Genomic DNA, 21,418 nt, shown 5'->3' on the forward strand with positions numbered 1-21,418 from the left:
ATCCATCCATCCGTCCATCCATCCATCCATCCACTCACACACACACCATCCACGCATCATCACTGTCCATCCACCATCACACGTACTCGAGACCCGTCCACTTATCGTCCATCTACCCTCCACACATTCATCTTTCACCTTCCGCTCGGCGTCCAACCTTGCCTCCACCCTCGTCCGGTCGTTCACCCTTGATTTCTCCCGATCCACCTGCTCATGCCCCTGTAAGCCCCGGGGACCCGAAGAATCAGACTTGGTCTCTGCCCTCAGGACCTTACACTTAACAAGCAGAGAGACGCAGAGACACAGCAGTCTGCACTAAGCCGGAGAGATCACCCGCTGAGAGGGGGTGCCTCTGGGGGTCCCTGCCCTTGGATGAGACTTGATTCTGTCAGGGGTTGTCAGCTGGGGAGCCACACCCCAGCCCATAAGCCTGTCACTTCCCCACGACCCGGAAGACTCTATCCACGGTGGGGCCCTGTTTTCTCCGCAGCATACGTGGAGAGGCCTGAGCTTTTCTCTCTGTCTGGCCCCTCCAGGGAGGGGCATGCCCTGCGGGGGATGAGGAGGAGCTCTGGAACCCCCGAGCTCAGAGAGGTTGAGAGATTTCCCTCTGTAGAACAGGAAACAGGCTCCGAGGAGAGGCAGGAGCTGTTCATGGTCACGCAGCAGATCCGTGGCTGCAGCTGGCTTGGAGCCCGGGCTTAGGCTTTGGTAGCCATAAGATCCTTGACCCCAACCAAAGAGGGCTCAGCTCCCCTACTGGAGAGGAAGGAGCCGGTGCACTGAAGCTGGCGGGAGGCTGCTCCTCCGGTCTCCCTGCTCCCGGGGGCACCGAGGGTGGCACAGACCCAGAGCTCTGGGATCCGAGGGGACCCCTGCCAAGAGCCCTCCTTACAACTCGCCTTCTCTCTCCCTCCATCCCGTCCCCGCCCTCCCCCTCGGGGCCGCGGTTTGCTCCGGGCAGGGCCCTTGTGTTCCGCCTCTTTGGCGGCGACGGCGGGGTGGGCAGGACGTACCTGGCGTGAGCGATGGCCGCCACCCACTCGTCACAATCCTTGGCATCCTCCGTCCTCAGCTCCAGGGCTTTCTGGTTCTCGTGGCTGAAGTTAACGGTGAAGTAATGCTGCACCGGGAAGAAGACAGCTCTGGTCACCAGGGTGTCCACGCGGCCCTCCGTCCGGCTCTCGGGCCGGACGCTCGCGGCCACGCCAGCCAGGTGCAGACTCGTTCTGGGGCCCGGGAAGGCCATTCCAGTAAACATTTTCAAACTCGTCTAAGGCAGGCTTTGTACATGGAACAGAGCCTATACTTAGGATAGGAAGGAAGCAAAACCTGATTTGTCAACAAATTGCAAAAAAGCCAGTTTTAAACCATCAGGTGTGCTGGGAGGAAGGCAAAAGCACCACGGGGGACCGCCTCTGGGACGTGGGTTCCCGCTGAGGGCCGTGTGCCTGTGTTCCGCTCCCAGAAAGGTATCAAGCCCTCCTCCGGTCCTGGGGTGAAAGCATGAACAGACAGGGCCCCGAGGAGCACCCCCGGAAGCCCCGCCGTGGGGTGCAGGTGACTTGGACCCGCCTTAAGCCCAGGGCCAGGGGCCAGCACCCCCGCCACCCCCGCTGGCTCCCGGGAAGCAGAGCAGCCGACAGCACACACGCATCTGTTATAGTCTCCCTGTTAAGGCAGCTCAGCTCCCCGCACGGTGCCCGCAGCCCAGCGAGCACACCTGTTTGCTGCGGTCATCGCTGGGAGGGAGGAGAGAGCAGAGGGCAGTGGGGGCGGAGAAAGCCCGTCGGGTCAGCCCGGGAGTGCAGGATGGCTGCCCCGCCGACGGAGAGCGGGTCCATCCAGGTTTGAGGTGCGCTGGACAGGGAAAGTGGGGGCAGCACAGGTGTCCGGAGTGCCCCGTGTGTTCGGGCTGTGAGGGGCTGGACGGCAGGAACACAAGTGCCAGACACGAGGTGGGCAGGGTCCCAGTGGTGGTGTCCAGGGGGGACGGGCTGGGAGGACTGCGTCCGTGCACACCTCTGGTCTCATCCTGCTGGAGGTGGGAGAGAGGCAGGCGGTGGGGTGCAGACACGGACCTGCAGGCCCGCCGCTCAGAGGTGTGTCCGGGCCGCGGTGTGGCGGTGTGTCGTGGAGGGGTGCTGTCCCTGTCCCTGCCCCCGCGGCGCCGGGCGGCAGGGAGCAGCCCCCGAGGTGCGGCGCGTAGACTATTTTTAGCGTCTGCTGACATTTACTGTATTTCTGTTAATTGTTAGTCTTGGTGGCGGCCACGGGGTGTGCGTGTGTGTGTGTGTGTGTGTGCGCGCGGTTGGAGAGTCAGCGTCTCTCACTTGTTTCCTAGGAAACAGATAACTGGGGCTGTGGAACGAAATGTCAGCTACAGCCTCAAATAACTGAATTCAGAAGGCTCAGGTGGGCGCCCGCCGCCCCGCCCTGGAAGCAGCAGGTACCCAGTACGTTCCACCTCTCGAGAGATGAAGGACACTCCTGCACTCATCTCCCGCGAGCTCACTGGTTCCCGCCTTCCACAGGTGGAGCAGGTGTGATCTGTTTTGCACAGAGGTTGTGCCACTTGCCCAGGGTCACACAGCTGCAAAGCAGACCTTCCCCAGGCACCTGCCGTCCACTCCAGCCAGGGCTTGGCACTGGGGTGGGAAGAAAGCCCACGGAGCCTACAGACGGGTGGGACTCTGGGTTCTAACTCCGAAGCGGGGACACTCAGCTGTACCGTGGGTTGCCTGGGGTCCCCAGGGAGGATGTCCTGGTGCTGGATGGGCCCGCCGAGGGATCTCCTTCCCTGCCAAGCTGCCAGGGGCGGGGCAGGGGGCAGAGCGGCCCATGCCCGGAGGGGCAGGGTGGGCACGGGTCCCTGAGCCTGGCCCTTCTGAGCTGTGGGGAGTGAGGGGCTTCGCAGTCGGCCAGGCCAGCATAGTGGAGAAGCCCGAGGCTGCTGGCCCCCAGGCCCCCTGAAACCCCACTGCAATCCCACCTCAGCAGGAAACGGAACAACAGGCAGCCGGCTTAGAAGCCTCCAGGTTTGAACCTCGCCCGCAGGGACCTCCGCCAGCAGAGACCTCGGCTTTCAAGCGTCAGCTCTCCTCACCTCAGGGCAGGATCGGCTCCCAGAGGCTCCCTCCCTGCTCCCGCCCAGCCACCTCCCCAGGGCGAGGCTGGCCCACCTGTCCCTCTACCCAGCCTGTGTCCTATTCCGACACCCCTGCTCCAGGCTGAGCCTGTGGCCGTGGCCGTGGTCAGGCTCCTCACGAGTGTCCTGCATCTCTTGTTCTTGAAGACAGCACCCAGCCGGTGATGGGTGGCTGGAAGTCCAGGAGCACAGGCTAGTGGTTGGGTGGGTGTGGGGGTCTGAGGGCGGGCATGACCTGGAAATGTCACTGCGGCTCCTGGCAAGCAGACTGGTGGTGCTGGAGGGAGCTCTGAGGAAAGCCGGGGCATCCTCGGGGCAGAGGACAAGGGGTGTGCTGGGAAGGCCACTTGGGAGCTTCTACTAGAGGGGACACTGGGGGGTGTGTCCCAGGCTCGGGCCTGGGCTCTTCGCACACCTGGCCTTGCTGGGAGCATGCCCCCCTCCCCTCCCTGCCCAGGAGTCACACGGATTCCCTCCTTTCCACAGGGACGCAGAGGCCAGATGCTCAGCAGTGCACAAGGTCCCCTCCAGGAAACAGTGGGTGGCTCGTGGCCCAGCAGGGCTTCTGTGGCCAACCATGGCCCGGGCTGCCCTGTGGGGGCCTCAGAGGGCGTGGGGACAGCGGGCTTCCTCTGTGTGTGCGCTTCCCCCAACACCTGGTCTCCCTAAGCCCGGGGCCAAGTGACTAGTGCCCCCGAAGGGAGAGTAAACTTCCTCCCAGCCCTCCTGAGTCACGGGAATCCTGACCACGGTGGCCACATGCACAAGGCTTTGCTCTGTGTGGGGCTGGGGGTGAGGGAAGGGAGACACGGAGATAGAGACAGAGACGGGGACAGAGAGACACAGAGGCAGAGACAGAGATGCAGAGACAGAGATGGAGACAGAGACATAGAGACAGAGACAGAGATGTAGAGACAGAGATGGAGACAGAGACATAGAGACAGAGACAGAGATGTAGAGATGGAGACAGAGATGGTGACAGACACTGGTGACAGAGATGCAGAGACAGAGATGGAGACTGAGACGGAGACAGAGACACAGACAGAGGAGAGCAGCAGAGACACAGAAACAGAGAGAGGAAGTAAAATCCGCTGGGAAAGAACGAAGTCCCCACATGCAGAGAAAAGGAGTGAATTCCAGGCTCCTGGAAGACGCTAAGGAAAAGGCAGTTTGACCTGAGGAAAATGGAAGGAAAACGTTGGGTCCTCAGGCCCACGTGCAGAAAGACCCAGTCAGCCACCGGCAGGGCAGGCCCAGGAAGGTGGCCAGTCCCCTGTGGGTGTGGCCCAGTGTTCCGTGCGGGTGCAGGCACCTGTACAGTGGGTGACTGCCCTCTCACGGAGGGCCTGTGGTTGGAGAGGTGAGGTGGGCCCCGCACGGCCTGTGCCTGGGCTCCCCAGTCACCCAGGGTTCTTTTCACAGCAACGCGCCAGGGGACCCAGAGTTAAGAGGGGCAAGTGGCCTCCTGGTCAGAGAAAGGGCACTGGACGTGGAGTCTGAGCACAGTGCGGCCCGGGGTGGTTGGGGCCCTTCCTCTGGGATACTTGGCCCCTCCTCCGTGAAGTGGGTAGTGGGCAGACACACCGGGCTCTTGGTCTTTCTGAGTTCCACGCTCTCTCTCTCTGCACCTGCACAATCAGTGTGTCCATCCACAGCTCCATCCCCCTGCCTGTCCATCCATGGCTCCACCCATCTACCCACCTCTACACCTGCCCACTGGGAGGGAGAGACCCCGTCAGGAAGAGAATGTGTGCTCTGTGTCTTTCCCCGGGGCTCTGGATAGGCTCGGGATGGTTCCTCGTCTCTCCCGACAGCCTTCAGGAGGCTCTGGGTATCCTCTGGCCCAGCCCCTGTCAGCTGTGCACAGTCCACACAAGGGACATCCCTTGGACATCTGGCTCTGGTGGTCAGGGGCTTGTGGTTCTGGGTCCCACAGGTACTGAAGCAGTCGGAGAGACAGTTCATGGCAGACAACCTCCCCAGGGCGCTGCCCAGACAGCATACTGAAAGCCACCCCCAGGCTTCCTGTGGCCACTGGGTTAGGATGAGGGGAGAGAGCTGTTTCACCTGATACATGGAAGCCAATACAGCCAAGCAAAATAAGGAAACAGAGGATTATGCTCCCAATGAAAGAACAAGATAAAACTCTAGAAAAATACCTTCATGAAACCGAGACAGGTAATTTACCTGATGTAGAGTTCAAACTCAAGGTCACAGAGCAGCTCAATGATCTCAGGAGAAGAACAGATGGACAGAGAGAAAACACGAGAAGGTACCAAACAGAAGTCACAGAGTGAAAAATACAAAACTGAACTGGAAAAAAAAAAAGTGCATAAAGGGCTTCCATAGCAGAGCTGACGAAGTGGAAGAAAGGGTCGGTCAGCTGAAGACAGGGCAGGGGAACACACTCTAAAACAGAGCAGTGAAAAGAATAAAGAATTTAAAAAACCAAAGACCGCTCAAGAGACCTATGGAAAAACATTAAGGGAAACAACATTTGCATAATAAAGGTGCCAGAAAGAGAAGAAAACTTCTGTCCCCCAGAAAGCCACAGAAAATGTATTTAAAGAAATAATGGCTGAGAATGACCCTGACCTGGGGAAGGAAACACACACCCAGGCCTGGGAAGTCTAGAGAGTCCCAAATAACACAAACTCAGGGAGACCCACACCGTGACACATCATAATAGAAACATCAAAAGTTAAAAATAAGGGGGACCTTCAAGGCATCCAGAGAAAACAACTGCTTAGGTACAAGGGATCCTCATAAAACTATCCGAAGAGTTTTCAGCAGAAACTATGTGGGCCAGAGGGAGCAGCAGGATATATTCAAGTGTTGAAGGGAAAAAAACTTCCAACCAAGACTACTCCACCTGGGAGGGTCATTGTTCAGAACGGAGGGGGAGAGAAAGTTTTCCAGACAAGCAGGAGCTAAGGGAGTTCATCACCATGGAGCAGGACTATGAGAACCACTAAAGGGACTTCCTGAAGCTGAAAAGAAAGGGCATTAACTGGGAACAAGAGCACAGATGAGGGGCGCCTGGGTGGCTCAGTGGGTTAAAGCCTCTGCCTTCGGCTCAGGTCATGATCTCAGGGTCCTGGGATCGAGCCCCGCATCGGGCTCTCTGCTCAGCCGGGAGCCTGCTTCCCCCTCTCTCTCTGCTTGCCTCTCTGCCTACTTGTGATCTCTGTCAAATAAATAAATAAAATCTTAAAAAAAAAAGAAAGAGTACAAATGACAACACGAATCTCACTGATGCAGGTAAACATGTTGTAAAGGCAAGGGGTTCATTCCTCGTGAAGCCAGATGGAAAGTTAAAGGTAGAAGCAATAAAAATGACTATGACGGGACACCTGGGTGGCTCGGTTGGACGATGGCCTTTGGCTCAGGTCATGGTCCTGGAGTCCCGGGATCGAGTCCCGCATCGGGCTCCCAGCTCCACGGGGAGTCTGCTTCTCCCTCTGACCTTCTCCTCGCTCATGTTCTCTCTCACTGTCTCTCTCTCAAATAAATAAATAGAATCTTAAAAAAAAATGACTATGACTACAACAATTAGTTAAGGGATACACAAAATAAGAAGATGTAAAATGTGATATCAAAGCGTAAGATCTGGGGAGAGCGAGAAGAAATGCAAAGTTTCAGAATGTGTTCCAACTTAACTTGCTATTGACTTCAAACAGATTAGGGCACACACACAGACACACACACACAGACACAGACACACAGACACACGCAGACACACACACACACCTCATTTTATTGTGCATTGCTTTGCTGCACACAGCTATTGCATTTTTCCAAAGTAAAGGTTTGTGACAACCCCACATCAACCATTTTTCCAATAGCATTTGCTCACCCATGTCTCTGTGTCACCTTTTGGTAATTCCTGCAATATTTCAAGCTTTTCACTATTGTTATACTTGTTATGGTGATCTGTGATCAGTAATTCTGACTTGCTGCAGGTTCAGATGGTGCTTAGCATTTTTTAGCAATAAAGTATTTTTAGTATCTGGAAGGTACACTGCTTTTGTATACATCATACTATCACACACTGAATAGACAACACCATAGGGCAAATATGACTTTAATATGCGTGGGAAACCAAAACATTTATTTGACTTGCTTTATTGTGATATTCGCTCTATCGTAGGGATCTAGGACCGACCCCCCAACAGCCGTGAGGTGCGCCTGTAGGCTGATGCGTGTGAGCCATAAGGTAACCACAAATCAAAACCTGTAGCTGATACACAAGTGTGAGATAGAAATCTAAACATAACACTGAAGAAAGACATCGAACCACAAGGGAAGAGAGCAAGAAAAGCAGCAGAGGAAATACAAAACACCTGGAAAACACTGAAGAAAATGGCAATAAATACTCAGCTATCTATAAGTCCTTTAAGTGTAAACGGACTAGATTCTCCATCCAGAAGACACAGAGTGGCTGAATGGATTCACGCAGAAAACAAGACCCATCTGTATGCTGCCTGCAAGAGGTCAGGACACACAGGCATAAGAACACGCGGACTGAAAGTGAAGGGATGGGAAGAGAGACTTCGTGCAGGTGGAAACCCAGAGAAAGCTGGAGTAGCTGCACTTACATCAGACCGAAGTCTTCAAAATAAAGTCCACAATAGCAGACACAGGTGGGTGTTACTGATGACAAAGGGGTTCATCCAGCAGGGAGGTTTGTAAATATTTATGTCCCCAACAGAAGTGCACCAAGACATAGAAAGTAAATACTAAAGACCTAGAAAGAGAAACCTGTAGCAACACAAGAGCTCAGGGGACACTAGCACCCCAACTGCACCGGCAGCCAGCGCCTCCGGACAGAAAACCGACAAGGCAACAGTGATCTTAAAGGACACGTTAGACCAAATGCACTTGACAGCTCTGCACAGAACATTCTGCCCCAAACCAGCGGAAAACACATTCTTGTCAAGTGCGCACGGAACATTCTCCAGGGGAGAACATATGTGAGGCCATGAGACAAGTCTCAATGAATTTAAGAAGACTGAACGCACACGGAGCATCTTTCCAGACACCACAATGGTGTGAAGCTGGGAATCAACTGCAAAAGAAAACTGGAGAAAAAAACCACAAATATGTCGAGATGAAACACTACTGAACAAGTGGATCCACGAGAAAACCCAAGAGGACAAAAACCCCTGAGATGAATGAAAGTGAAGATACAACATGTCAAAATCTGTAGGGTGCGGCAAAAGCAGTCGCAGGAGGGAAATTCGTAATGAGACAAGAAACAAGACAAACTCAAGTAAACAATGAAACTTTGCACCTAAAGAGCTAGAAAAAGAGCAATGAGCACAGCCCGACATCCGCGGAAGGAAGAAGACAGTAAAGGTCACGGCAGAAATAAGTGGAAATTCAGACTAAAAAGGCAACAGAAAAAAATCCATGAAAATGGTTGTTTGAAAAGATAAATAAAATTGATAAACCGTTAACTAGACTCAGTAAGAAAAAAGAGAGAAGGCTCAAATCAAGAAAACTAGGAATGAGAGAGCAGAAGTCACAACTGGTACCGAAGAAGTACAAGCGATCACGAGAGACCACGGCGTGCAATTATACGCCAGCGAATAGGATGACTTAGAAACGCCGGATAAATGCCGAGAAACACGCAGTCTTCCAAGACCGAGTCATGAAGAGATAGAAAATCTGCACGGGCCAGTCACAGTAAGGATATTGATTCAGTAATCAAACCTCCCGACACAAAATGTCCAGGGCCAGCCCGCTTCCCTGGTGGGTGCTCCGGGACACAGAGAGATTTCACACCGGTCCATCTCAAACTCTGAGCAAAACACTGAAGAGGGGTGAATCCAAACTCAGTTTCCCAGGCCAGCATTACCCTGATACCAAAACCAAACAAGGACACCACACACGAAAAGAGAAAATTTCAGGCCAATGTTCCCATGAACCTACATACAAAAATCCTCGACAAAATATTAGCAAACTAAGTCAGGAACGCGTTGAAAGGATCATATACCGTGACCGAGTGGGATCTGTTCCAGGGATCCGAGGATGGTTCGACATCCACAGACCCATCAATGTCATAGGTCACGTCAACAGAATGAGGATAAAGATCAGATGACCATCTCCACCGACGCAGAAAAGCCCTCGACAAAGTTCAACATCCGTTTATGATAAAACTCTTAAGAAAGGAGGGCTCCACGGACCGTACCTCCAGCTAATAAAGGCCATATACGAAAAACCCACAGCCAGCATCAGACGGAACAGTGACTCTGGGTCCCACCAGAGCTCAAGATGGTCCCAAAGCCTCAGACAGTGTCAGACAGACCCCAGGTCACCTCGGAAGCTGAGCCACCCCTGGGCCTCCCCAGAATGACCAGGTTGTGCAGGGGCAAGTGACGGCCCTGGCACGGCTGCAGACGGGACAGTGGACGTCCTGGGGTCACATGATGACATTCGGACCACATCTCGGGTGCGCCCAACCATGGAGGATGCCCTCGAGGCTTCTCAGAGTCCGCAGGACCAGAACAACACGGGGCCTCAGCAGGACCGCGGGACAGGGCCTGAGTCATACTTGCCACGACTACATGACCACGTGGTCGTGCAGGATGGCTCCCCGGGCGGAAGAGCAGCTCGATTCCGGAATTCACCATGGGGACCCCTGGGAACTCTCTGGGACAACATAGAGCCACACCCGTGGCCCCCCAGCGTCCTGGGCGGGATCAGGACTCACATCCTACAGGATACGTCAGGGATGCAGGATGAACTCAGAAACAGATCTGGGGCTGCCTCTGGGAGTCCGTTTCTGTCTGAATCCCAAGAGGCCCCCTGAGCTGCTGGAATGACCCTGGATGGCAGCAGCAGCTGCAGAATCCACTGGTGGACCACACCTGACTTTGGTACGGGAGCAAGGCTCGTGCATCGACCCCGAGGTGCGACGGACACCCGGCACAGAGCAGTGCCTACCCCCGCGTGAGGTCGGGCTGTGTGCCTTGACTTGAGGGCCCCTCAGGAGTCCCGGGATGGGTCCGGGAGCACACACAGGGCGGCCAGGCCAGACCGCTCCCACAGAGCACTGGTCACTGTGTCCCTGTCCCCGTGGGTCTCCCCCACGGCTGGACCCTGCGTTCTCATGGGATTGGTCTGGGTGCACCCATGCATCTCCTGGGGACTCGGAGGGGCAGCCAAGCCCAAGAACGGCTCATGTCGACCTTCACCTGCCCCCAGCAGGTTACGGGGGACGGACCCAGAAAGGAGACCTGTGAGCACTGGCCTCACAAGCAGGACCACGCCCTGCCCCTGGGGTGGTGCCAGGACCAGGAGCACACAGCTGGTATCGGTCATGGAAAGTGATGTTCTTCCCGCTTCACTCTCTGCCCGAGTGACTTTTGCATGACTCCGGCCTGTGTCCCCACGGAGCTGGACACTGGCCCCCTCACGGCTCAGTGACAAACACAGGGCCTCCAGGAAGGCTGGGTGCCCCTCCTAGCCAGAGCTTAGCTCACCTCCTGCGTGCTCCCCCTGCGCTCCTAGGCACGAGGCCACGTATTCCCACGGCCCCGCCCCTTCCCGGGCAAAGCCATGACGGGCTTGCTCTCTGGTGACCTTCTGCGCTCTTTCCCAGGAGCTCGGCAGGCTCAGTCCCGGCTGCGGTGCTCGCGTCCCTCCTCAGACCCCTGAGAGCAGAACGCGGGGGCTGAGGAATGGGGCGAGGCATGGATTTCGGGCACCGGGATTTTTAAGAGCCCCTAGCGGGTTCTGATGCTCCAGCGGTGCCCGCGGCAGAAGTACTTCTCCCAGAGAGCGGCCCCAGCAGCGGTGGGCATGTGCCCCGGGTCACGCCCCAGGTCCCCAGGTGTTTGGAGCAGTGACACGGACAGGCGCGAGCCATGGGCTGGGTGTGGTGGAGGCCAAGACCAAGAAAGAAGACCGAGAAGGACGCAGACGTGGCTCCGAGAGAGGCGGGGCCGGGGGACCGTCGGACTAGGAGGGCGGACAGAGAGCGGGTTCCTGGTCCTGGCCGCGGAGGCCGGGCACATGGGTTCAGCACGTGTTCCCTTCATTCCTGCTGCAGGTGTCCCGAGGCGGTCCTCCCCGTGGCTAAGCTGCTCTGAGCGAGCTCCTTCCTTTCGACCCAGGGATCTCCAACTGAGAAATGCCCCCGGAGCTTGGCACTGTGCCTTGGCCCGGGCACAGGGCAGCCTCCGCTTGCTGGACGGGTGACTGGAAACATCTGTCGCCGCGGCACAGGGCCTGGCTTATTCACTGGCGGTAGCAAAACCACGAACAGGTGACACTTTGCTTCTCGGGCTCAGGCCGTGGAGCTGGGGGCGCGGGGTGGGGGGCGGAGCCTGGCTTCCCGCCATCCTGTCCAGGACTCTTCAGGGAGACCTGGAGGCTCTGAGCCTTCCTGCGATGCAGGAACCTTCCTGGGGCTTTTTCTGCCACGGAGTCCTTCTGTTTTCAGCTTCTGGAAGATCGACCCACATTCCACAAAACCTGTGTTCTGGGGAGTTCACCTGGAGCCCCTCGGTCTGGAGACCGCTGACCTCGGTTCACATGGGTCACTTATTACCTGGCCTCGGGGTCTTCGAGACATCTCCCCTGAGCGTCTGCTCTCTCCTTCACAAAGTGGGAGGGTAGCGTCCGCCGCACAGATTGAAACGGACAACATGACGGCTCATGGCTCATGGCTCTGTCTCGGGTAAGTTACTCCAGCCTGTGGGTCCACGGCCACAGAGGTCCCGCGTGGCTGCTCCTGAGGGAACCTCTTCTGACCCGGCCTCACTGCTCGAGAGGCTCGCTGAATGCGGAGCGAGCTCCAGGCCGGCCCCGGGGTGCCCTTTGGCTTCCGTCACACACCCGCCTAGATGCTGCTCCGGGGGAAGGCCGGGCCCTGCAGTGGGGCCACAGGCTTCAGGGGCCCCTGCAACTCCCATACCCTGTCCCGCGTGTCCCCCTGGTGGAGCTTCCGTGATGCCCCCGGAGCCGGCGGGGCTGTGCTTGCTGGACTCCCTTGAACCCTGGACTTTCCTTGGCAGTGGCGCGGGCCGCCTGGGGCAGTCACTGTCTGTTCCCAGCCAGGCTGTCTCCTCGATGGACTTGTCCTCACTGCTCTGGGGGAAACCGGGTGGCCGACGGCTGGTCCTGACACCGGCCAGGGATGACAGAGTCACTGAGTGCGAGGAAACGGGAGGCCTGGCTTGGACCTGCCCCTTCCCGTGTGGGCACACGTGGCTCCCCACGGCCCCCGTGCAGGAGCCCTGCTGTGTCCCCGTTGCTCTGTGCGTGTTCGAGCTGGGCGGGCAGGCGGGCTTCTAACACAGGTCTCACGGCACACAGCCGTGCGGCTGCAGGACACAGAGGATGCAGGGAGATGGCGGGGCCCCCGGGCTCTGCCATCGGGCATCAGAGGGTCAGTGCTCGCCCGTGGCATCTGCACGCCAGACACGTGACGTGCCTTGTCCACTGGACTGTGGCCAGAGTGGGCCACTTCTGGGGGAGCCTCAGGGTCACCGGGGAGCTGTGCTCACCCCTCCCCTCAGCTGGGGTGACCGTGGAGGCCAGTGTCAGGACGAATCTGCATCAGCCCGGCTCTCCAGCGATCCCCACGCCCCCCGCACAGCTCGTCGAACACGAACAAGAAACACGCTCGCTGTGTTAATGCTGGTCCTGGTTGTCGCTGCTGCTTAATCCAGCCTATCCTGACAAACGCATGGCGGGGGACCACCCCCTAAGTCCCGCTGAGGGGTGACGGCCACCTGCGCTGTAGCCACAGGGAGAGAGGACACCGGCGAGTGGGCCTGAGAGATTTGGGGGCTGGTGTGGCCGCCAGTGACTAGAGAGGCACGCTGGGGTCAAGACGTTTCCAAAGCCCGCCGAAACAGAAGTAGGAGTCACCACCCCATCCCAGTGTCCAGGGCCAGGGCCTGGTGTCGGCTAGCTCTGAACCCGCCAAGGGCCCCCGGGACCCGTGCCACAGCTCCGCCGAGCAGTAGTCCAGGCACAGACGGGAAAGCTGGGGTCAGAAGGGCCTCCCTTTGGGACGAGCCCCACCGTGTGGGGCAAGGGGTCTGCAGCCTGCAGAACAGGATGCGGGGGAGGCTCTGTTACATTCTCACAGACGTGCCAGCTGAGGCTTGGGGAGCCTGACAACCTTCCCCACCTAAGAAGGGCCGGGGTCCAAAGCCTGTCCGCGTGGCCAGAAACCCTTGCTGCTAGAGGTGGGCAACTCACCCCTCGGCGAGTGGGCTTCGCATTGGAAGGGCTGTGAGCTCCTCCGTGGGAGGGGGTGGGCAGTGGAGGTGTCCAAGGGCACGACAGGTGCCCTCACGGAGGTCGCTGGGCACAGGCAGCGGTCCAGCCCCCTTGGGTGCAGACGTCACCAGTGCTCCTGCACACACGCAGGGGGCTGAGTCCCATTCCTGGCCACGTGCACACAGGCGCTCGCCCCTGGATGTTGGGGAAACAGGACTGTACAGATACAGTATGCTAAAATACAAAAGACTGTATTTTAGGTCTTCCCTTTATGCTCATGGGATCGGACTTGCCAGGCTCCGACCCAAGCAGAAACCAGAGCTCCTTCACACAAGTCGCTGGAGCGGTAGTGACAGACTTTGAGGTGCTGTGATGCTCTGTTTTCTTGGCGGGGGACGGCACACGCAAACTGCCCAGCGGTCGGTGGAGGACGGCTCAGGTTCTGCAGTCACCTGCCCGCCGGTCCCCACATGCTCCGGAGCTTCGAGCAAGTTACCTGACAGTGCTGAGCCTCAGTGTTGCGGTCTCGAAAATGGGTGAGCAGGGACAAGCTCCCAGGGCTGCTGGGGGGACTGAGGAGAGAGCTCACGCAGAGCAGGCACTCTGGTGCCCGGCCCATAGCAGGTGCTTGGCACACAGTAGGTGCTCGGTAAACCGCATTTTTTGTTCCTCCGTATTTATGGGTCTAGGGACGTGGAAGTCCCTCCTGCCCAGCCAGAGGGCGGGTCCTGTGGTGATACCTAAGTCTGTGCCGTAAAGACCCGGTTCCTTCACCCCGTCGGGGCTCCGACCCCTCTCATCGACGGTCAGCTACAACTGCCGCATATCTCCACCTCAGCTGGTGCCCCTCACTGCTCTCCTGCACCTGGAAATTTATGGTCATCGCAGACTGTGACCACAGTGTGGAGGAAAAAAAGCCTGGGGTCCATGGGCGGGAGGCCAAGGCTGGGACCTCGGGGGTGGGGAGGACGAGGTCACTGACATGCATGGGGTGGGAGGTCCTTCCAGGGAGAGGAGCAGGTGCTAAGGCCCTGGGGTAGGAAAAAGAGGCCTGTGTAGGGCGAGGAAGAGCAGGGTGGGAAAGTGGGTCAGGGCTCACGGAAGGGCAGAACATGGCTCCTGGGGGTCCCCCAGGACAGATCCCCTCTTTCCTTGAAGGCAGTGGGAGCCATGGTCACTCTGAGACGTTTGCTGTGGTGATTGGATGTGTGCCCGCCCGAGGAAGGTCCTTTGAGTGGGGGCTGTACAGGGGGGCACGGGAGTGCAGGAGGTGGGACCCCGTGAAAGTGTTGGGCAAGCCCTGTGGGGAGCCCAGGCAGGGGCGGGGAGGGAGACTCCCCAGTGACTGGCCATAGCTGCAGGGGCACCCCTGGGGAGGGCTCCCCACCCAGCCCCTGGCAGCTCCCTGAGGACATTGCTCTGTTTCCCCCCGCAGCCACAGGACCTAGCAGAGCCCGGGTCCCCAGAGCCCGATGTTCACCGCACAGAAAAAGGCAGTGAGATCTCAGCGTGGCCTCGCGCCTGCGCGGTCCAGAGCCGCCTTCCCAGCACCAGCCGAGCAGACCGGCGGTGACCTGGTATTTCCTTGTCCCAATTAAGGTATAATTACTGCGTCTCTTCAGCTTCCTTTCAGCTCTAGAAATGTTTGGGGGAGGGAACGGTTAATCCTGGGGGCCTCGCTGCTGCGGGGGCCACGTCGGGCAGGCAGAGCCTCTCCGGGAGGTACCAGTGCAGCAGTCCGGGTCCCCAGCTCCGGTCGGAGGGGTGCTGTTTTAGCAAAACCTTATCCCCCTCCGTTCAGGTTTGCCTTTCTCTGATTGGCTGAGGGGTGGAATGTGCTGGAGCAACGGGAGGGCATGCTTTGTGATGAAGGCAGGGCGGCTGTGGACTGAGAGAGCCCAGCCACTGCCCGAGGCGGCCCCGAGAAGGTTTCAGCCACTGGGCACGGGAGCAGGCTGGGTCAGTCTGCCTGCGTGAGACGTGGGATCCCAGCTCGGGGCTCCAGGAAGGGGGCTGTGCCAGGTGCCATCAGACTCACACAGAGACAGGCCCACAGAGAGAGGGCATCAGGATGCCATGTGAACACGTGCCTGGGGCTCAGGGTCCTGGGCTGGCGCCCTGTCAACCCTCAGCACGCCAAGGGAGGAATGGACATCTTACAAGCACACTCTGCGCACCTACTGTGTGCTCGGTCCCTGACATGCTCCTGCTGCTGGACGGGGTTTCCTGGCCCTGGCCTTTCCACCGGGAAGCTGCCTGCTTAGATCTGGACAAAACGACGTCCGGCTCCAAGCAGGTCTTCACCAGATCCGGGCCTGTGCTGCTGACCTGCCGGCACCTTCGAGGCCTCCTAGCGAGGGCACATGGCCAGCACGTCTCCAGTTTAGGCTTCCTGTGGGCCCAGACGCAGGGCAGACCCAGGGACAGGATGGCTCTAACATCTGGGCTGCCTGGCTGCCAGGGGGCACCCAACCCCATGAGACATATTGAGCAGCTGCGGGACGACAAGTTTTCCTCTAAGATACAGAAGGGAAATGTTACAGATTCTTATAGATGTGCACGGGCCGAGGAAGCAGGACGTACTTCACGTTAGCCAGACCCTGGCTCTGGACTCAAATGGAAGGAAGGTCTATGTCAGGGCACGAGACAGAGCAGATGTCTCTCATGAAATCGGCACGTGAGCCAGGCAGCATCCGGCCGTCCGCTGCTCCTCTCTGCCCTGTCCTGCTCTCCTCTGGGGCTCCCCGGAGTTCTGGGGAGACGGCAGGGAGAACGTGTGCATACCACCGGTGGGCTCTGCAGTCCTGTCCCTTCCAAAATCTGCTGCTGGTGCGGTTTGATACTCGGGCCAGGACTGATTTGAGATGAGCGTAGGATCCCCTTTTCAGGAATTCTTAGACCACGGTGAATTCCTGGTCTGAGGCTGCTCCTGACGTACTTTGCTCACAGGCAGCAAACTTCCCCTCTCTGGCCTTCTGTCTGTCTGTCTGCGCACTGGGGAGGATGGGCTGTAGGGTCTCCCCGAGCTTCCCTTCAGCTGAAACGCTCTCTGTGTGGCCTCTGTTCCCGGCTCTTCAGATCAGCTACAGCTTCCCGAGACCCAGCTCGAGTGCGTCCTGGGCACACTTGCACGTACGTTATCTAACTGTGATCTGGAAATCTCGGGAGCGTTTTTATCCCCATTCTGTAGATGACAACACAGAGGCTCAGAAAAGTTGAGGGCGTTTACTAAGGTCCCAGAGAGAGCCCAATGGTCGCGGGGCTGAAATGGAGTCTCAGGCCCGGCTCTGGCTTCTGAAGGGCTGAGAACAGGTGCCCTGAGCCCGCGGCAACCTGGCTTCCTGCCTCCCTCTCTCCCTGCCTTCCCTGGGCACTCAGCTCTGGGCTCGAGCTGGGGACTGAGGGTAGAGGGGCTCCAAGAGGGCTGGGGCTGGGGCCACCAGGAGGTGCAGGTGGACTTGGGTTGGCAAAGGTCGGCGAGGTTCTGGAAGGCTGGCGAGGGTGGTTTGGCAGGGGCTGAAAGCAGAACTCTGGCCTGGTCGGGGTCTGGCTCTCTCGGGTCAGTCCTCCTCCCGATTGAGCCGAAGGACCTGCCTGCTCTTTGCTCGGCTTTGCCGGCAAGGAGCCTCTCCCTGCCCTGTGTCCTGGCATCCCCAGAGATCCACCCCCAAATATGCCAGTCCCCAGAAATCATCCCTCAGCACCCACCAGACAAGAGCAGGAAAGGCAAAGGTGGACTGCAGAGGCTGGGCTCAGGCCGGTCTTGACAACAAGGTGGCCAACTTCAAGCGGGGCTTCCAGTCTGGCCAGTTCCAACCCCGCCAGTCTGCATGCAGCAGGGGCTTTGAGATCTCAGCTGTCTTTTGGAAATCCGAAGGGGCCGCCTGGTATGACACTGGACAGTACCATCTCTGTGGGTCTCAGCGTCCTTCTTCAGACAATAACCAGCTAGTTGCAGCTCGCCCCCCCCCCCCCCCCATCACCACCATGGATCTCAGGTCCCTTCCAGCCATGACATTTTAGGACCTACTATCTTTGACTTTCCTTTCCTGGAGGCATGGGGACTGACCAGATGCCTTTGGGGAGCGCATCGAGCTTAAACATCGCTCTCCCTCTCCGTCGCTCCTCCTTCCCTCTACGCCAGAGGCACCCCCCCCCAACCCCGCCTGCGCCCCCGGGGCAGATCCAGGCCCGTCCCTGAGCCCTGCAGCTCCAGAAACGCGAGGGCAGCGCGTTGGCCGCGACTGCGGCGGCGGCGGCGCAGGGGGAGGGGGAGGAGAGCAGCGCCCATCCGTCCCGCGGCCTCCGCAGCAGCCCCGGGCCCTGGCCTCCGCGCGCCAGAGGGGTCCTTGGAACGCTTCGGTCTGGTGCTGGGGATGGGGGCCCGCCGGGGGCCCGCCGCTGCTCCACCGCACCCCGCCGGCCCCTGCGGCCCTAGCGCAGCCTCTCCTCGCTCCCGGCGGCCGCGGGGCAGGGGGCCCGGCGCTCCGACGCCTCCGTCTCGCCCTGCCCCGGCCGGGCGCAGACGATCAGGGCTGTCTGAGGCCGAGAGGGTCGCGGGCTGGGAGGCACCATGCTTGGCCGGATGTGGGTCCACATTCCCAGCCCATGACTGGTCTCCCAGAGCCCCTTTTCTTCCCGCACCCGGTCGCTCTCGGCACCTCCGCGTCTCGACCCCTGCGTCCCTGCCTCCCACGGAGCTCGCCCGGTGAAGGGCAGCCGCAGCCGGCGCCTACTTCCTGCCCGCAGTCCCTGCCCCCTCTGCCCATGGCGGGGTCACCCGCCCGCTTGAGCCCAGCCTCCTCTCGCGCCGAGGGAGCCCAGAGTGGAGGGACCAAAGTTCGGGCAGCATCTGCCGGTGGAGGGCTCGGGGTGCCTGGGGCCGCGGCCGGGGAGCTGGGAGGTCAGACGCGGCGCTGGCCTCACCTGTTTCTCCAGCGGCTCCTTGCCGGAGAGCGCAGGCTTGGGGGAGGGCGCGCGGTCGCAGACGCAGCCCTCCAGCAGGTAGAGCCCAGAGGGCCGCGAGCTCGAGTCGCTCTCGAAGTAGAAGAGCAGGTTCTGCAGCAGCGCGAACCACTTGGTTTGCCATTTTGTGTTGTCCGAACTCCGCTTGCTCAGGTAGCCTTTGCGCGTGCCGTCCTGGCGCGCCAGCAGTCCCAGGGACGCGACGTGGCCATCGTTCAGCCGGATGCCCTTCTGCATGGTGCTCGGAGGCCAGCTAGACCCCACGCGCTTACATCTTCTCCGCGCGGCACCCGGCAGCCCCCCTTCCGTGCGCGCGGCGCGCTGCCTCTCTCTGGCGCTCGCTCGCTCGCTCGCTCCTGGTCGCTCTCCCCTCCCCCCAAATATCTACACTCCGGGATCTGGCGCGGAGCCGGGGCTTCTGGAAGCGAGATGTACCATTCCCCGCCGGAACCTCTTCTCCGCTCCTCAGCGCCTCGGGGCTCGGGAGATGCCGGCCGACCCTCCCCCGGCGCGGGGCAAACTGAGGGACTGGCGAGCTGCGCGCGGGCGAGGGGCAGGCGGAGTCATGTGACGCCGATCCCTCGAAGAGCCGGTTTCAGCAGCGCGGACAGAGACACGCACGCAGCCCGCCGCCGCGCAGAGCCGCGCGCAGGCTGCACCTTGGCGCCCCCTCCCCCGCCCCGGACGCACACACGCGCACACGCACACACACGAGTCCTGCCCCTCTACCCCGGTGTCCAATGTTCCCCTTCGGGTGTTAAAAACTAAATCAGATCAATGTTCGTTTAACCCCGGGGCACCCCGGAGGCTTGCCACCCTGGGACTCTGCGTCTTTGCGCCCCACCGCGGCGCCCTGTAGACCGGGGGTGAAGTCCCGGTTGGCGTTTTGCTCTCCCAAAGGCGGCCTCCCGGTACTTTATTTTTCTAATCCGAGCAGGGCGGTTGGCGAAATGGATCCGGAACAGCTTTCGGTCCTATTCTTTGCGTAATCGCCGGGTCACATTCATTTCAGCGTCCAGCCGCACTCCCCGCGGCTTCCCCAGCGACCCGAGGACGCCCCGGGGATGAGATGGGGGAGGGGTTAGGTGAGCGCTTATTTTATTTCATTCTATTTTATTTCGAGTGTTGCCATAATTACGCGCGCCGCCCCCTGCACCCTGCGGTCTGGCTGGCGAGCCGCTGCCGGGAGTTTTCTGCAAATACCCCCGAAGCCTAAAGGCAGGCTTCAAACGCAGGCGCCAGGGACCGCGGGAGCCTTCAAATAGCTGCTCTGGCGCAATGATACCTTAATGATAGATTTTCCGTTCTTATTTTTAGCTCCCATTCGCCTACACAGTTGCGCGGCATTTATCCGAGAACGTCACAGCGCCCGCATGCTGCACCGGGAGGGCGCGCGGGCCTCCGCGCGAGCCTGGGCGCCGGAGCGGGGAGCGCGTACCGCCGGCTGCCGCAGAGGGCAGCGGCCTCGCTGGGACCCCGCGTGGCGCCCGGCCTGGCCCAGCCTGTGCGCAGCGGCGAAGGGCGGCCGCGCGGCCCGGGAGAGGAAGGAAGCAACGACACCATGTTTCAGCGGCGAAGCCGCAGGCTCCCTCCCCCGGCGCGCGCGCGCGCACACACTCTCTCTCTCACACACACACACACACACACACACACGCTCACACGCGCGCGCGCGCGCACACACACTCACACACACACCCTGGTGTGGCGCAAGGGAAGGGACCCGCGGAATCCACGAGGAGAAGACACCCCGCGGTGGGGGAGGGCTCGGAGCGGCCCCTGTCCGGGCGCTGTGGCGTGGGCCTGTGTCCCTACCCGGGGAGCGCGCTGGGGAGAAACGGTGTTAACCTTAGCCTGTCCTCTCGGTGCCCAGGCTCCGGGCGGGGTGGGGGGGGGGGCACCTCAGTGCAAAGAACCAGCGAGGCTGATTGTTCTTCGGGTATAATGAAAACAAAGTGGCGAGATGGCTAAGCCTCTACATTCGGCCGGGGTTGTCCCCAGGGGGACCCTACACTGCGACCACCTTTCCTTCTCTTTGGCCCTCCTTACGGAAGCAGTTTCCAGGAGTGAGGTTCTTCGTGGGACGGATACAGAGGCAGAGAACGCTCTGGGGCAGGGGCTCTCTTGTCTAGACCCCCACCCCCGCAGCTCCACTGTGCAGGTGGCGGAAGAGGAGGCGTGCAGGGGTTGGGGCTTCCCCAGACGTGGCAGAGGTGGGTTTTGAGCTGGGCGGTGTGTCCCCAGGGTATGTGTACAGCTGAGTGGGTGGTCCTTGGGTTTTTGGGGGGTGGAGCGGTGGCAGGACCTCTCCAATGTGCAGGAGCCCAGGCTGGGCGGGTGGCAGCTGCTATGACAGAGAAACCCATGATGGTACCTGCCTTTTGAACCTGGACTGCATCTCGGAATCATCCAGGGACGTTTGACAAGCACCCACAGCAGTGCTGGAGTGGGTTGTCCATTTTCACGTGCAGCAACGTTGGGGAACGCGGAGCGTGCCACAGAACCCGTGACTCTGTCCATACCCGCGTATCACCCGGGGTCTTGTTGGTCGGGAGCAGATTCTCCTTGCCAGCGGGGTCTGAGGGCACTTTGGCATAAACGCCTGTGATGTGGCCTTGCACCTGTGCGGGCCGGCTTTGCGGGATTTAGAGCGCTGGGGAGGTGGGAAGAGACGGGATGTGTTCATTCCTTCATTCGTTCACACGCAGCTGTCCCCCTGGGGTTCATTGGGCCTCTCGTCTGTGCCGGGCCTTGGGCTGGGCCCCCGGGGCCCCCGTGAGGAACAGAACACAGTCTCTGCTGTGTGGAACGCAGGCCAGCACAAGGTGCCTTTCCTGCCGGAGGAAGACCGTCTTCCCCTGAGTTTGGGGAGCAGGTGTCTGTAAATAAGGAGACAAGGAGGAGAATTAAGGAGTATTTTGGTGGGTTTGATCACCTTAGAAGTAGCAAGTCCTGCTGAGTCCTGGTGGGGACACGGCATGTGTGCGGGGGCTGCTCAGCCGTGCACTGTGGATACGGGAAGCCCGTGTGTGCTGTGGGGCGGCAGGTGTTACAGGGAATTTGCTCTTT

At 59.6% G+C, this 21,418-nt stretch overlaps 1 protein-coding gene across 4 annotated transcripts in view; it reads right to left on the reverse strand.

Moving 5' to 3' along the window:
- Window positions 1-19,006, reverse strand: part of RASGRF1 (Ras protein specific guanine nucleotide releasing factor 1) — an 87,909-nt gene extending 68,903 nt beyond the window's left edge. Inside the window, exons 1-2 of one of the 4 annotated variants that reach the window (XM_059371399.1) lie at window positions 18,314-19,006; window positions 1,017-1,123 (exon numbers count right to left, since the gene is read on the reverse strand). In XM_059371399.1, coding sequence (XP_059227382.1) covers window positions 1,017-1,123; window positions 18,314-18,589 — 383 coding nt within the window. In that variant the 5' untranslated portion in view covers window positions 18,590-19,006. The remainder of the gene's footprint in view (window positions 1-1,016; window positions 1,124-18,313) is intronic. The other 3 variants (XM_059371396.1, XM_059371397.1, XM_059371398.1) reach the window with 3 other exon arrangements.
- Window positions 19,007-21,418: the final 2,412 nt, after the last annotated feature.

Source organism: Mustela nigripes, chromosome 13 (assembly GCF_022355385.1).
Source record: "Mustela nigripes isolate SB6536 chromosome 13, MUSNIG.SB6536, whole genome shotgun sequence".
NCBI lineage: Eukaryota > Metazoa > Chordata > Mammalia > Carnivora > Mustelidae > Mustela > Mustela nigripes.